General features: G+C 43.3%; 1 protein-coding gene and 1 long non-coding RNA gene across 7 annotated transcripts in view; one reads left to right on the plus strand and one right to left on the minus strand.

Annotated features, from left to right (window-relative positions):
• The window catches only part of unm_hu7910 (un-named hu7910), a 64,200-nt gene that overhangs the window by 36,316 nt on the left and 12,756 nt on the right, over window positions 1-15,128 (plus strand). For 4 of the 6 annotated variants that reach the window (XR_015847552.1, XR_015847555.1, XR_015847554.1 and 1 more), the window contains exons 24-25: window positions 9,131-11,452; window positions 12,208-12,672. Coding sequence is in view for 2 of the 6 variants with exons in the window: in XM_088322134.1 (XP_088178260.1) it covers window positions 9,131-9,281 (151 nt within the window). In the remaining 4 variants the exon portion in view is untranslated. Of the gene's footprint in view, window positions 1-9,130; window positions 11,453-12,207; window positions 12,673-15,128 lie in introns of those variants that run through there. The other 2 variants (XM_088322134.1, XM_088322133.1) reach the window with 2 other exon arrangements.
• On the minus strand, window positions 12,756-13,872 carry LOC148348023 (uncharacterized). The gene is made up of 2 exons (XR_015847557.1): window positions 13,549-13,872; window positions 12,756-13,130 (listed from the first exon to the last, which is right to left on the minus strand). It is a non-coding gene; the product is annotated as an uncharacterized LOC148348023 (long non-coding RNA).

Genomic DNA, 15,128 nt, shown 5'->3' on the forward strand with positions numbered 1-15,128 from the left:
AGATTAGGATCAAATATAACACCTAGATTTTTGACCGAGTCACTTTGGGTGATATTACATTTGTCTAGGTTCAGGGTAGTGTTTGAAAACAACTCACGACAGTGAGCTGGACCAATAATCAACATTTCAGTTTTTTCTGGATTAAGGCGCAAAAAATTAAGTGACATCCATCTTCGAATCTCAGTAAGGCAAGCCCCCAGAGTTCTACAACTTACCTGTCCAGTTGTCTCCAGTGGCACATACAGTTGAGTGTCATCTGCATAGCAATGGAAACTAATATACTTGCGGATAATGTCACCAAGCGGGATCATATAAATACTAAAAAGAAGGGGGCTGTGTACTGTATTATATATTTATGTATCCATCCATTATCTGCACCGCTTATCCTCAGTAGGGTCACAGAGGTACTGGAGCCCATTCCAGGTATTTTCAGGCAATGGGCAGGGCACACCCTGAACTGGTTGCCAGCCAGTCACAGGGCACACAGGGACAGACAATTCGCTCGCTCATTCACACTTAGGGACAATTTGGACAATTAACCTGACATGCATGTTTTTGGAATGTAAGAGGAAACCAGAATGCCTGGAGAAAACCCACGCAAGCACGGGGAGAACATGCGAACTCAGGAGGTTCAATTTCATGACCTCAGAATATATTTATATATATATATATATAATATGCGCGTGTTTCAACCAGATATAGTCAGACTCACCACACACAGCCTGGGCTCTGGTACCAGTCCTCTCGAGAGTGGTTGGACTCTTCCACTCAGGACTTGCCCGTGGTGAGAGGCGCAGTGCCGGTGTGGACATATTAGTTGCGTCACGGCTCAGCGCCTGTACTTTGGGGTTCACCCCGGTAGACGAGGGGGTAGCCTCTCTCCGTCTTTGGGTGGGGGGATGGGTCCTGACTGTTGTTTGTGCTTTTGCACCAAATAGCAGTTCAGAGTATCCACCCTTCTAGGAGTCTTTGGAGGGTGTGCTTGAGAGCGCGCCCCTTGGGGACTCCCTCGTACTGCTGGGAGACTTCAACGCTCACGTTGGCAATGACAGTGAGACCTGGAGGCGCGTGATTGGGAAGAACCGCCCCCCCGACCTAAACCCAAGTGGTGTATCGTTATTGGACTTCTGTGCCCGTCACATGTCCATAATGAAATGAAATGAAATGAAATGATCTGCATTTATATAGTGCTTTTCAAGTCAATGACTTCCCAAAGCGCTTTACAATGTGCTCCACATTTTCCAATTGCGGCCTTGCAGCCATGTAAGGCGCTAACCTGCTTGTTGGGGGTATTAGGGGTTCAGTGTCTTACCCAAGGACACTTCGACATGTAGCACGGACGAGCCGGGATTCGAACTGGGATCCGTTGATCCAAAGACGAGCGCTCTACCTCCTGAGCTACTGCCGCCCCATAATGAACACCATGTTCAGACATAAGAGTGTCCATATGTGCACGTAGTACCAGGACACCCTCGGCCGTAGTTCGATGAGCGACTGTGTAGTGATTTCATTGGACCTGCGGCCGCATGTTTTGGAGACTCTGGAGAAGAGAGGAGCAGAACTGTCAACTGGTCACTACATTGTGGTGAGTTGGCTCCGATGGTGGGGGAAGATGCCAGTCCAACCCGGCAGACCCAAGAGTGTTGTTAGGGTCTGGTGGGAACGGTTAGCCTAATCTTCTGTCAGAAAGAGTTTCAATTCACACCTCCGGCAGAACTTTGCCCATGTCTCGAGGGAAGCGGGGGACATTGAGTTGGAGTGGACCAGGTTCTGTGCCTCCATCGGAGCTTTGGCCGTAGTCTGTGCCTGCGTTGGCGCCAACCCTCAGACCCGTTGGTGGTCACTGGCGGTGAGCGATGCCGTCAAGCTGAAGGACTCCACTGGCCTGTGGGACTCCGGAAGAAGCTGGCAGGTATCGGCTGGCCAAGTGGAATGCAGTTTTGGCAGTTGCCGAGGCAAAAGCTCAGACATGGGAGGAGTTGGCAAGGCGCTATGGTGAAGATGGAGCTGAGCCGAAAGGCAAAGCTCTTGATTTACCGGTCAACTACGTTCCTACCCTCTTCTATAGTCATGAACTGTGGTTTCCTAGATACAAGTGGCTAAAATTAATTTCCTCCGCAGGGTGGCTGGGCTCTCCCTTAGAGATGGTAAGGTGAGAAGCTCAGTCATCCGGGAGGGATTCTGTGTAGAGCGAGAGAGGAGCCAGTTGAGGTGGCTCGGACATCTGATAAAGATTCCTCCTGGATGCCTCTTGGCACGTCCCACCAACAGGAGGCCTCGGGACCGACCAGAACACACTAGAGAGACTATGTCTTTAGGCTGGCCTGCAAACGCCTCGGGATCCTGTCTGATGAGCTGGAAGAAATGGCTGGGGATAGGGAGCTCGGGGCTTCCCTGTTAAGGCTGCTGCCCCCGCGACCCGACCCCGATTAGCGGAAGATAATGGGAGGATGAATGGATATTTAAAAATAACAAAACATTATTAGGTTCCATTTCAAGTTTTTGACATCTTAAAATCATCGATACATTTATTTTTTTTATTTTTCAGGGGCATTTTAATCAATGATCAACTTTTTTTGTTGCCAAATAAGAACGACAATGCTTAATATTATTTTTGATGTAATAATTATTACCCATTTTATAATTACTTTTTTTTTCATTATTTTGATGTTTAATTATTTATTATTTGTATTATCTAGTTGAAGGGCAGCACGGCGGTGCAGTGGTTAGCGCGTGTGCGGCACAGTTCCGAGGTCATGAGATCGAACCTCCTGTGTGGAATTTGCATGTTCTCCCTGTGCTTGCGTGGGTTTCCTCCCACATTCCAAAAACATGCATGTCAGGTTAATTGGCTGGTCCAAATTGTCCCAAAGTGTGAATGAGCGAGCGAATTGTCTGTCCCTGTGTGCCCTGCGACTGGCTGCAACCAATTCAGGGTGTCCCCTGCCCACTGCCCGAAGATAGCTGGGATGGGCTCCAGCACCCCCGCTACCCTACTGAGGATAAGCGGTGCAGATAATGGATGGATGGATTATCTATTTGAAGTAAATGTAAAGATTCAAAATTGAGGAGGTCACGGATAATTACACTATAATGAAAAGCTGATTAAGGAAACAGGTATATGAAAAAACAAAAAAGTTTATCTTTCAAATCGTTATAACTATAAAATCCCACTAAAAAAAAGCTGGTTGACAAGCATGGATTTGTATTTGTACTCTTGAAAAACACTTTTTTGTTTCATAGTTTGTCATATATTTGTTACAGACGCTCCCCTACTTACGACCATTCGACCTACAATAAATGGTATATACGGACATTTTGTTCGGGATGTCGAAAAATATCCGGATATTGTTGTCAGTTAAATTTTATTGTGTGCACCTATTTCCAAGTAGAGGACAGTGCTGTAGTTCCCCTTTCCGCTGCTACCGGCGTGTTGTGCTGTGAGAGGCCTCCAAGCATCCACTCAAAAAAAATATAATCCGCTTCCTCTTCCTAGTTCATGTGTAAACATTTTATACTGTCTATACGAGTTATTTTCAACCACTGTGCCGTGACACACTAGTGTGCCGTAAGAGATCGTCAGGTGTGCCGTGAGAAATTATCCAATGTCACTGCTTAAAGTTTAAAATGTTATAAAACATTTATGAATTATTTTCTGCAAATATTATGTCATTGTCAAGTGTCTGTGTTGTAAAAACTAGGGGTATTATGAATTATATTGTAATCAGTGTCATTTTATAACATTTTTGGTTAGTGGTGTGCCGCAAAATTTTTCCAAAGTAAAAAAAACGTGCCGTGGTTAAAAAAAGGTTAAAAAGCACTGGTCTATACTATGTCTATACTATCTCCAGCGCGCTAAGAACTTTGACATTTTTATTGTTTAATATCTCATGCATCCATTCAATATGGTTGGTGTAAAGTGTAAAGAAGAGGCGAGCCGTTTCTTTTGAAACGAAAGTTGAATAAGAAAGCTTGACGTGGTTGAGAAAACAGTTGGATCGTTTTTTTTCGGCCACTCTCTAACACGGAGGACCTCTTATTTTCCAAAAGCAAGTTACGGTTAGCTTTATTTATCTTTATGAGCATATTATTTTATGAAGGTTTATTTTTTTAATACAAAACAATACAGGTTACTTTTACAAGGCTTAAACATACTTATATAAACCTTAAACATACAAAATGTAGCACTGAAGTAACTTACGAACAAATTCAACTGACGAACGATCGACTTGTTCGTAAGTAGGGCAGCGTCTGTATAATTCTGTCGTTTTCACAATTTTTCAATGTTTTTATTGAAAATCCACATATCAGCATATTTTTTAATTTAGGAAGGTTAGTATCAATATTCTCACTTGCCGTCAATAACAAGGTCATTATATACAGTGAAAAAAATAAGTATTTGAACACCCTGCTATTTAGCTATTTCTTTCACTTAAAAATCCTGGAGGGGTCTGAAATTTTCATCGTAGGTGCATGTCAACTGTGTGAGAGATAAACTAAAAAGAAAAATTCAGAAATCACAATGCGTGATTTTTTTTGTGTGTGTGTAATAAAGCTGCAAATAAGTTTTTGAACACCTGTGTATCATCTATAATTCTGACCCTGAAAGACCTGTTAGTCCACACTTTAGAAGTCCACCTGCACTCCATGTATCATCCTGAATCAGATGCACCTGTTTGAGGTGGTTAGCTGCATAAATATACCTGTCTACCCCATACAATCAGTAAGACTAACTTGTAACATGGCAATGACCAAAGAGCTGTTCAAAGACACCAGAGACAAAATTGTACACCTCCACAAGGCTGGAAAGGGCAACGGAGCAATTGCCAAGCAGCTTGGTGAAAAAGGTCCACTGTTGGAGCAATCATTAGAAAATGGAAGAAGCTAAACATGACAGTCAATCTCAATCAGAGTGGAGCCCCATGCAAGATATCACCTTGTGGGGTCTCAATGATTCTAAATAAGGTGAGGAATCAGCCTGGAACTACACGACAGGAGGTGGTCAATGACCTGAAAAGGGCTGGGACCACCGTTTTCATTGTTACTGTAGGTAATACACTTAAGACATCATGTTTTGAAATCATGCATGGCACGAAAGGTTCCCCTGCTGAAACCAGCTCATGTCAAGGCCCGTATTAAGTTTGCATATGACCATTTGGATGATACAGAGGAGTCATGGGAGAAAGTTTTGTGGTCAGATGACACCAAAATAAAACTTTTCGGTGATAATTCCACTAAGAGTGTTTGGAGGAAGAAGAAATCAAAGTGCAATCTGAAGAACACTATCTATACTCTGAAGCATGGGGGTGCTTTGGGACAGGACGAGTGATTAATGATTGATTGATTGTTTATTGCTCCAGCGAAGGTCAGGGGGTCCCGTCCCTGTGCGTTGAGCCGACCAGATGAACCAGGTTTTTCCAATGCTGGCGGTCTTGTGCCAGCTGTTCTGCATCCTCTACAGCAACTCCGTGTTGTTGGAGGTCGCCCGCAACGACGTCGAGCCATCGAGTGCGGGGTTTCCCTCGTGGTCGTCTCCAGCCTGCTGCCTTTGGGTCAAACTGGAGAATGGCTCGTGTCGGATGGTCTGGTGGTAGACGATGGACATGGCCAAACCAGCGGGTGCGGCGTTGTGCGACCAAAGAAGAGGCTCGGGGCTGGCACGTGCGGGCTCTGAGCTCTTTATTGGAGACTCGCTGGGGCCACCTGATGTTCTCGATGGTTCTGAGAGCCCTGCTATCAAAACCGTCGATTCTTGTGGCCAGGGTATTGTTCAGGGGCCATGTTTCTGAGCCATAAAGCAGGATAGAGAGTATGGCGAGGTTGTAAATGCGGAGCTTTGTCTTGCGTGCGATGGTCTGGTGCCGCCAGAGTGGTTTCCAGAGAGACTGCAGAGCAGATGCTGCCAGGGCTCCTTTGCGGAGAATCTCTGGTTTTAGGTCCCCATTGTGTGTCACCATGGACCCAAGATACACAAAGCTCTTGACAGGCTCTACGATGTCGCTACCAATTTGGATGGGAGGTGGATCTTGTCCATCACCGACATACATGAATTTGGTTTTCGTCCAACTCACTTGGAGGCCAAGCCGCGCTGCCTCTTCACTGTAAATGCCCAGAGTGTCTCTCAGCTGGCTGTAGGAAGTGCTGAGCATGATGGTGTCGTCAGCATACTCCAGGTCAGTCAGGTGGTAGTTGCCGAAAGACACTCCGGGGATGCGCTCACTAACCCTGAACATCAGATGGTCGATGATGCAATTAAAAAGGTCGGGAGCAGCCACGCAGCCTTGACGAACGCCGCTGGAGATAGTAAACCAGTCGGAGTCAATGCCGTTGATGCGGACACAGCTCTCTGCGTTGCTGTAGAGTAGCTTGAACAGGGCTATGATCTTGGGTGGTGCTCCGAGAGCTTGGAGGTTGTTCCACAGTGAAGAGTGGCAGACGGTGTCAAAGGCGGCCTTCAGATCAATGAATCTGATATATAGATGGCGATCTTTACGGAATTCACGGGTCTTCTCTATCAGCAAACGGACGGCAGAGATGTGGTCCGAGGACATTGTGAGCAGACTGGAGGACACTTTCCTTGAAGGCCGCCCAGTCTGTCAGCTTGTCAGGAGCCAGGGCATCGAGAGTGCGGCGGATGGAGCAACTGAAGTCTCTGGCGATGTTGGGGTCGCTGAGTCGGGAGGAGTCGGGGCGAGGCAGAGTCTTGTGCTGGTTGGCTCGGAGCTTTAGCTTGAGCTGGGCCACCAGCAGACGATGGTCTGTGTTGCCAAGCTGTGCTCCTCTGAACACCCGGCAGTTGGTTACAAACGACTTCCAGCGTCGTGATATCAGGATGTGGTCCAATGCCTTCCTGGTTCTGCCATCTGGGCTGTACCACGTCCAGTGATGGATGCATTTCCGGGGAAACCAGATGTCAGCAACACAAAGGTTGTTTTGGTGGCAGAGGAGGAGGAGGCGGTTGCCATTGTCGTTTGTTGTGCTGTCAACGAAGGTGGTGCCGACAGGTGAGCCGGGGGACCGATCATTGCTGGATAGAGTGGCGTTGGCATCAGTGAGGATGATGGTGACGTCGTGTGGTGGGGCTTGGTGGACAGCCTTGTGGAGTTGGTCAAAGAACGCGTCCTTCGCATCCTCATTAGCGACATCGGTGGGGGCGTAGGCGACGATCACTGTCATCTTGCCGTGATGGTGGAGGAAGCGAGCAGACAGTAGTCTGTCGCTTATTGGTGTCCAGCTGATGAGGGACCTCCGGAGGGCTTTTGGAATGGCGAGAGCCACACTGTAAAGGCCAGTCCGACTCTCGGGGCCACTCCAGATGTAGTAATGGTTGCCAGCTGTTGTTTCACCATTGCCTTGCCATCGTACTTCACAGAGCCCTGCCAGGGTGATGTTATAGCGACAGAGCTCTCGGGACAGCAGGGTGGCAGCTCCGGGGCGAAGGAGTGTCTGGACATTCCAGGTGGCGACACGGGTCTTACGACGAAGGTCGATCCGTACTCGTTGGTCGGGGGCAGGCTGGGGTCCGTTACCGTGTTGGACAGTCCGGCTTCTTTCTCTGGTCAGTTTTGTAACAAAAGGGGTTTCTCCTGGGTGAGTTGTTAGCCCTCCGCAGAATAGTCGGTTGGTGGGGCTGCCACCTCACAGCGTACCGACACGCTGGGGTCTTTGTTTGTCTGGAACCTACCCCGGAGACCGGCCCGCCATGGGTGGACCCTACCAGGAGCAAGCTCCCGACGGTATCGCTCTCCAGGGTCACTGGAACACGCAAGCCCCCTCGCCGCATCAAGGCCAGACCCATCCGAATACAGGACGAGTGCACTGTATTAAAGAGAGGATGACTGGGGCCGTGCATTGTGAGATTTTGGGGAACAACGTCCTTCCCTCAGTCAGAGCATTGACGAAGGGTCGTGGCTGGGTCTTCCAATACGACAATGACCCGAAGCACAGAACCAGGAAAACCAAGGAGTGGCTCCGTAAGAAGCATATAAAGGTTTTAGCATGGCCCAGCCATTCTTCACACATGAACCCAATCGAAAATCTTTGGAAGGAGCTTAAACGTTGTGTTTCTCAGCGACAGCCCAGAAACATGACTGATCTAGAGAGGATCTGTGTGGAGGAGTGGGCCAAGATCCTACTTGCAGTGTGTGCAAACCTGGTAAAAGACCAAAGGAATCATTCGACCTTTGTAATAGCAAACAAAGGCTACTGTGCCAAATATTAGCATTCATTTTGTCAGGTGTTCAAATACTTATTTGCAGCTATATCACACAAATAAATCGTTAAAAAAATCATGCATTTTGATTTCTGGATTTTTCTTTTTAGTTTATCCCTCTCACAGTGGACATGCACCTACGGTGAAAGTTGCACATGATACACACACAAGAACTTGTCTGGTGTGACGTAAGAAAATTTACACCTCAGTTTCCTTCTTTTACAAGTAGAATCAGTTTTAAGATATATATAAATATGAATGTGTATATATACACATATATATATATATATATATATATATATATATATATATATCCTTGGTTTTCCTGGCTGTGTGGTTCAGCAATCATCGGGCAGTGGGCAGGGGAAACCCTGAACTGGTTGCCAGCCAATCGCAGGGCACACAGGGACAGACAACTCGCTCGCTCATTCACACCTAGGGACAATTTGGACGGGCCAATTCACCTGAAATGCATGTCTTTGGAATGTGGGAGGAAACCGGAGTGCCCGGAGGAAACCCACGCAAACACAGGGAGAACGTACAAACTCCGCACAGTAAGGCCGGGAGCTGGATGTATATATATATATATATATATATACATATACAGTATATTATATGTACACACATTTTATATTTTTTAATTCATTTCATCTCTCTCTATCTCTCACTCTATATCTCTATCTACTCCTTGTAGTTAAGGGCCATACAAATAAACTTGACTATCTATTTATCCTTTTTATTTATGTATTATTGTTTTTATTTTTTTTATTATTATTTATTCATGCATATCACACACCCTTAATTTTTGATCAAAAATTGGTATAAAATTTAGTTTCATTTTCCTTGGCTCAACTCTGCATTATACAAGACTTAATACGGTATGCACATTTATGTTTGAGATCTTTTTGATCCCCGCAGGGAGTGGCAAGAGGGCAAATTGCTGATCTTCGACGACTCTTTCGAGCACGAGGTTTGGCAAGAGTCGGATTCGTTCCGCCTTATCTTGATTGTGGACGTTTGGCACCCACAACTGACGGCTTACCAGAGGCAGACGCTCAGTGCCATCTAGGTAGACGTTTGGACGGCACAAGCACCCTCAATGTTCATCTGGGTTTTTACTACTGACCTGACCCACTTTTGTCTACCAGCCCACTTCAGATGCAATCAGAGCATATCTATTTTTTATTAAAAACCACACTAGAAAACCAAGAGGGTTTTACTTCATTTGTTTTTGCATAGACCCAGGGTCAGCAACCCAATGTTTAGGAGCTTCATGCGGGTCTTTTTCAAAAATGTTTATAAATTGGGAAAAAAAACGAGGTAAATATATATTTTCTTTTCATTTGGTTTCTGAAGGAGAACAAACATAACACAAACATTTCAAATGCTGTAAAAATGTGTAGAATAAATACTACATTTCAACTCCGGGTGTTAATATGGAAATTTGAGACAGGAAGGAAATCAGCTCCTTCGCTTGTTTTCCTCTCTCTCCAGTCTTTTCCGTCAGAGCTGATAGGAGCTCAAGCTTAGCCCCCTTTTAAGCAGGCAGTTTTATACTGCACTCCTATTTTTAACACTGAATTCACATTAAACGGGTAAAAGTTCAATGCTGTCATAAGCACAATTTAGTAACAAGGTAGTGGTTTTTTGTAAGTGATTTCTGGGAGGCGGTCCAAAATGGCTCTTTGATCATTTTTGGTTGCCGACCTCTGACATAGGCTCAATGTCCTTTGGCATCATTGACACTTTTGGTCTTTTCATAAAAATATATATATATTTAAAATGTATTTCTGTAAATCAGAGATGTCAAACTCAGTTTAGCTCTCAGGACAGTCTTTCTTTTCTCAAATAGGACGGACCAGTAAAAAAATGTCAACTCCAAATTTTTAGCATATCATAGTTTTTCAGTGTTAAGCTTTATCATTCAGCCTACATTAGTAACCTACCCTTTGTACTATAGTTAAGGATGGCAAGGGATCTTTTCACATTTCTTCACAAACAATAAGGAAAAAATATTTTCATTTTTGGCATTGAATGTTTTAACTCGAGGTTGGGCAAACTATGGCTTTTTCATAGAGGGCTGCAAAACCAAAATGATCAAAATCTACCTATATACCAAAGCCGTAACCCCCTAAAGGGAGGTGGCTAAATGTCACTAACACTATCACATTCATCAAACATTCATCCTAGCTCACTTTTCCCAACCTGTACCAGAACATTAAGCCCACAGCAGAGTGTTGCTGTGCCATGAAACCCTTCATCAGCAAAAAGGCCCGATGACATAACACTGGTTAACCCATCCTCATCAAAGGTGTTAATAGCAGTCATTCTATCCCTAGCACACACTCTCGCATCCGCTAAATTAACCATCCTCACATCCAGAACACGTTTCAACCCATCCTTTCAACCATATTTTGGTCTTCATCTCATCCTATTTCCCACCACTTCTGCACTTCATACTGTCTTAGTCAAACGGCATTCATCCAATCTTTCCATATGTCCAAACCCTCTCAAAAGCTCTCTCACCACAACACTCTTTTCTTAACCTATCCATTCGCAGATCTCTACAGATAGTCAAAATATAATAACTATATATACATATATCCATCCATTATCTGCACCGTTTATCCTCAGTAGAGTTCACATAGACAGACAACTCACTCGCTCATTCACACTTTGGGACAATTTGGACTGGCCAATAAACCTGACATGCATGTTTTTGGGATGTGGGAAGAAACCGCAGTGCCCGGAGGAAACCACTGGGAGAACATGCAAACTGCGCATGAGGAGGCTGCGGTAGCTGGACTTGAACCCTGAACTTTTGCATCGTGGGGCTGCACGCTAACCACCCACTCACCGTGCCACCTTTATATATATATATATATATATATATATATATATATATTACATAAAGTAACACTGTTAAAAAATGCTTTTGGTGCCAACTTTGTCACCATAACCCCTTACTGAAAAACTACAAAATTACTACAAAACTAAGGCTGCGTCCCATTCTTCGCACTTTCACTCGCTATGTGCCCTAGTCACTCGGTTTGCGCGTTCACGTGAAAATGGGGTGTGTCCCGATACTCTCAAGACCGAGGCAGAAGTGCCCTCAAACCATGTCGTAACCACTTCAAGACCGAGGGGGCTCTCGACCTCACTTGGCAGCGAAGTGACTACCCAGAAGGCTTTACGAATTCTCAATATCAACAAACATGCCCGAAAAGGAACCGCACAAAAGTAAGTAGTTTTCCACAACCACGCATGTATTTGCAACAAAATGTATTGATATATCTTAGACGTAAATGCAATAGAAAATCGTATTTTCGCGTTAAAACACGAACATTGCAAAATCGCTACTTTACGAAGTGCACTAATCTACCAAGGGAGCTGGCAAAAAAAAAAATCTTCACGCTACAAACTTTAAAGTAGGATAACTGGGCAGAAAATCACGGTTCAGCCCATCCCTGTTTTTATCTTAAACGAGTCGTCCTTTTACATCTACTGTACATCGCTAAAGGAGCATAGTCAGAATACCGTTCTGGACATAAGCGCTTGTTTACTGCACACAATTTCGGGTGTCGTGTTTTATTTACAATATGATTCTTTCATGTGAGATCAGAATGCATTAGTTTTCATCATGCATTATGAGTAATGTCTCCGAATTTCACGTGGAAATACAGTTGAAACAAACTACTATCACATAGTCCACTGCCTTCTCTCTAAACACATATTAAGTAAACTAATTACCTTCTCAAAATGTTGTCCAAATGTGGAGACAATTCTAAAGCATATGTGATGCTGGCCAATAGAAGGCTCATACAGCCATAAGAATAACATGTCAATTTTGTGTATCTATTCACTATCAAATAATTATCCAGAACACATCCTATAATTTCCTGTCTCACATCAACTTGCTGAGCATCCTATACTCAGTTGTTTTTGTACAATACATCAGCATTAAGTAATTCTTGTTTTTTCCACCCAACCTAAAGGCCACTGTAGAACGTCCCGTGGAAGAGCTGGTCACCATCACAGCTACCACGCCATCCACACCACCGGGCACGTCGTTGGCACCTTCTAATCCGGTGCCAAACCCCAAATCACCCAGAAAAAAAAGGAAGCATGATACACTCCTTGACTTTTTGAAAGTGGAGTCTGCCGGAGTGAGGAAAAGGCTCGAAGAAACTGTGGCCAAAACTGAGCGGTTCCTGTCCTTTTTGGGAAGCTCGTGGACAAATTTCCAGAACAGTGACATCTCTGCAATGTTTCCCTTTGTTTTATAAAAGGAAAATATTGTTTTTTTTATTAAGAACTGAATGAAGTTCCAGTTTGTCTTTTCCAGCTTCATGGAAGTATTGGTATATTTTTGTTAAAATTTGTGACACATTATTTACTATTATGTATTTTGGCCCAATGTGAGTTTGTTTTTCTGAAAGTAAACTATTATTTAAGCTGGAGTGATTTGTAGTTGTTTTCTGTCCAACAGTCACATAGTTCACACACAGTATCTCACATCATTATGAAATAAACCACCAAGGTGTTACTCAAAATGAAGATGTTTATTGAATAGTAATGCAGAAAAGCACATAATGCAAATGTGGGTCTGACTTAAAGAGCCTAAATATGGCTTTTGGGCAATTTATTCCATATTAACTGTGGACAATTCTTTGTACGGTGGACCTGGGAACCCTGAAGACCCGTGACACCACACGGTAGGACAGAGCGTGGGCCAGCCAGTACACGTAGATCAGGACCTCCAGCCACGGCCCTGTTCCCTCTTTAGCAGCTCATGCAGGGCCCACATAACCTTCTTGCTCAACCTTAAGTCCTGAATGAGTTCTGACTCCACATCCAACCATAAGCACAGGATGGGAACATTCCTGTCCAACCTGTCCACGCTTATGGGACAGCCACTCTGGAACACAATAGATAACAAACAATTTAGACATAAAAGTGGGCATAGAAAAGAAAAAGACCGCTTTAACTGTGATGTAAGCATCATGAAAAAATGTTGAAATGACCTTTTTTATATCCAATGACAACTCTTTTGAATTAAATTCCTTATGAACTAAGGTTTTTGGGTCGTACAGGGAAGTTTGGTGACGATATTATGTCAGCTTAAGGGTCAGGTGGACTGTTCTTGTGTTTGTTTACTTTTCGTCATGTCACACATTCAAAACCCCTACTATATGTCATAAAATGGCATTAAGATACTAATAAGTAGATTGCCATTTATGTCTACACAAACATAGGGTATTATGTGAACGTGCATTGTATGTTAACTCTTACTGTATTTGACCGAACGGGTCATTTTTTTTAATGAGTGTACGTACCTTGTAAAGATGAATCAGCACTACATAGCGCCAAAGCTGTCTTCAGTATAGCACATTTTTCCTCCGTTGATTGGAGACACGGAAAAGATGATGAGCTTTCAGGCAATCGGTAATAACACAGCTGTAGCGGGCATTTTTAACGTTGCACGAACTCTCCAACTGACACACTACAGGTTGAGACTCGAGTTGTTTACATGTGACGTAGGCCTATACGTCACTAAGGTCTACAGCCAATTAATATTACCGCCATCTCCTGGACAGGGGTGGAACCTTGCAAGTCTTGTCCAAACCATCTCCACTTTGCACTCCACTCGCGGAGGGCACTCCTCTATTGAGGGACCTCACTGGAGGGTTCTCAGGGCCGAGTGAGAGAAATGGGATTGGGCCTAAATATCAAATGTAGTGCTTGAAATCAGTGACTAAATATATTATTTTGCTTTCGTTCTTAAAAGGAAACACGATAGAAATAATACAAAAAATACCACCACATTAATATAATACAAAATTACAACTACTAAAATTATGACAGAAATACTACAAACATACAAGTGCAGTAATACTACAAAACTACTATAGATATACTTCAAAAGAATTTACTCTGGAAATACAAAAAAAACATATTTAAGAAACGTTATCAAAGTATTACTATGAAAATACTACAAAAATAGAATTACAGTAACAATACAAAAAATACTACCTTTTTGTTTTACTTCCTCAGAGATCTACGGCAGGCCTGATTAAATCATCCAACAGGTCGGATCTGGCCCTGAGCTGTATGTTTAACATAATTGCTGTAAATAATAATAATAATAATAATTTCCTTGTATTGTCATTCTGTGTAACAACGTACACAGAACAAAATGTCGATTGCACCTGACCCGTTGTAGCGAGCCGATGCAGCCGCAGCCAACAGAGGGCGCCGCCGACCACTTTTTAAGTCTTAGGAATGACTCGGCCGGGGCGCGAATCACCGACCTCCCAGTCTCAAAGCGGGCGCCTTACCATCTAGGCTGATTGTACTGTTTAGATAATAGGCACAAAAATAGCGATGTTCAATATCACTTTTTTTCCTACCCATAACGAGACTGATATTTACCTCAGTAGTATAAATTGATACCGAAACCAGACAAAGATACCAAATTAAAATTTAAAAATAAATTTCTCTCAAAAAAGGATTAATTAATAAGCTCCAAAAAGTAGGATGTTCAGTATGATTTTTAAAATGGCCCTTTTTCTGGTATCTGAATAGCTATACCGATACACGTATCGATACTTACCCATCCCTGTAAAGACTATTAGTATGGTAAGAATTTTCACACATAAAGGAAGTTAACATATATATTTTTTAAATAATGATATATTTATTTATAATATTTTAAAATATTTATTAATACTTCTACTAGAAGTTATTTATTTCTGGTATTACTCACTTTCCGAAACAATACCAAACCCAGTATCAGTACTTGCCCATTCCTATTAAAATATATTACTACAGTAAATATTTTTTAGTAAGTTATCATGTATTTGTATTAACAATAATTTACTATAAAATGTCTTGAATGTAAGTACTTTTTTAAGTG

The sequence above is a fragment of the Urocampus carinirostris genome, chromosome 18 (assembly GCF_059441175.1).
Source record: "Urocampus carinirostris isolate Australia breed hairy pipefish chromosome 18, RoL_Ucar_1.0, whole genome shotgun sequence".
Classification (NCBI taxonomy): domain Eukaryota; kingdom Metazoa; phylum Chordata; class Actinopteri; order Syngnathiformes; family Syngnathidae; genus Urocampus; species Urocampus carinirostris.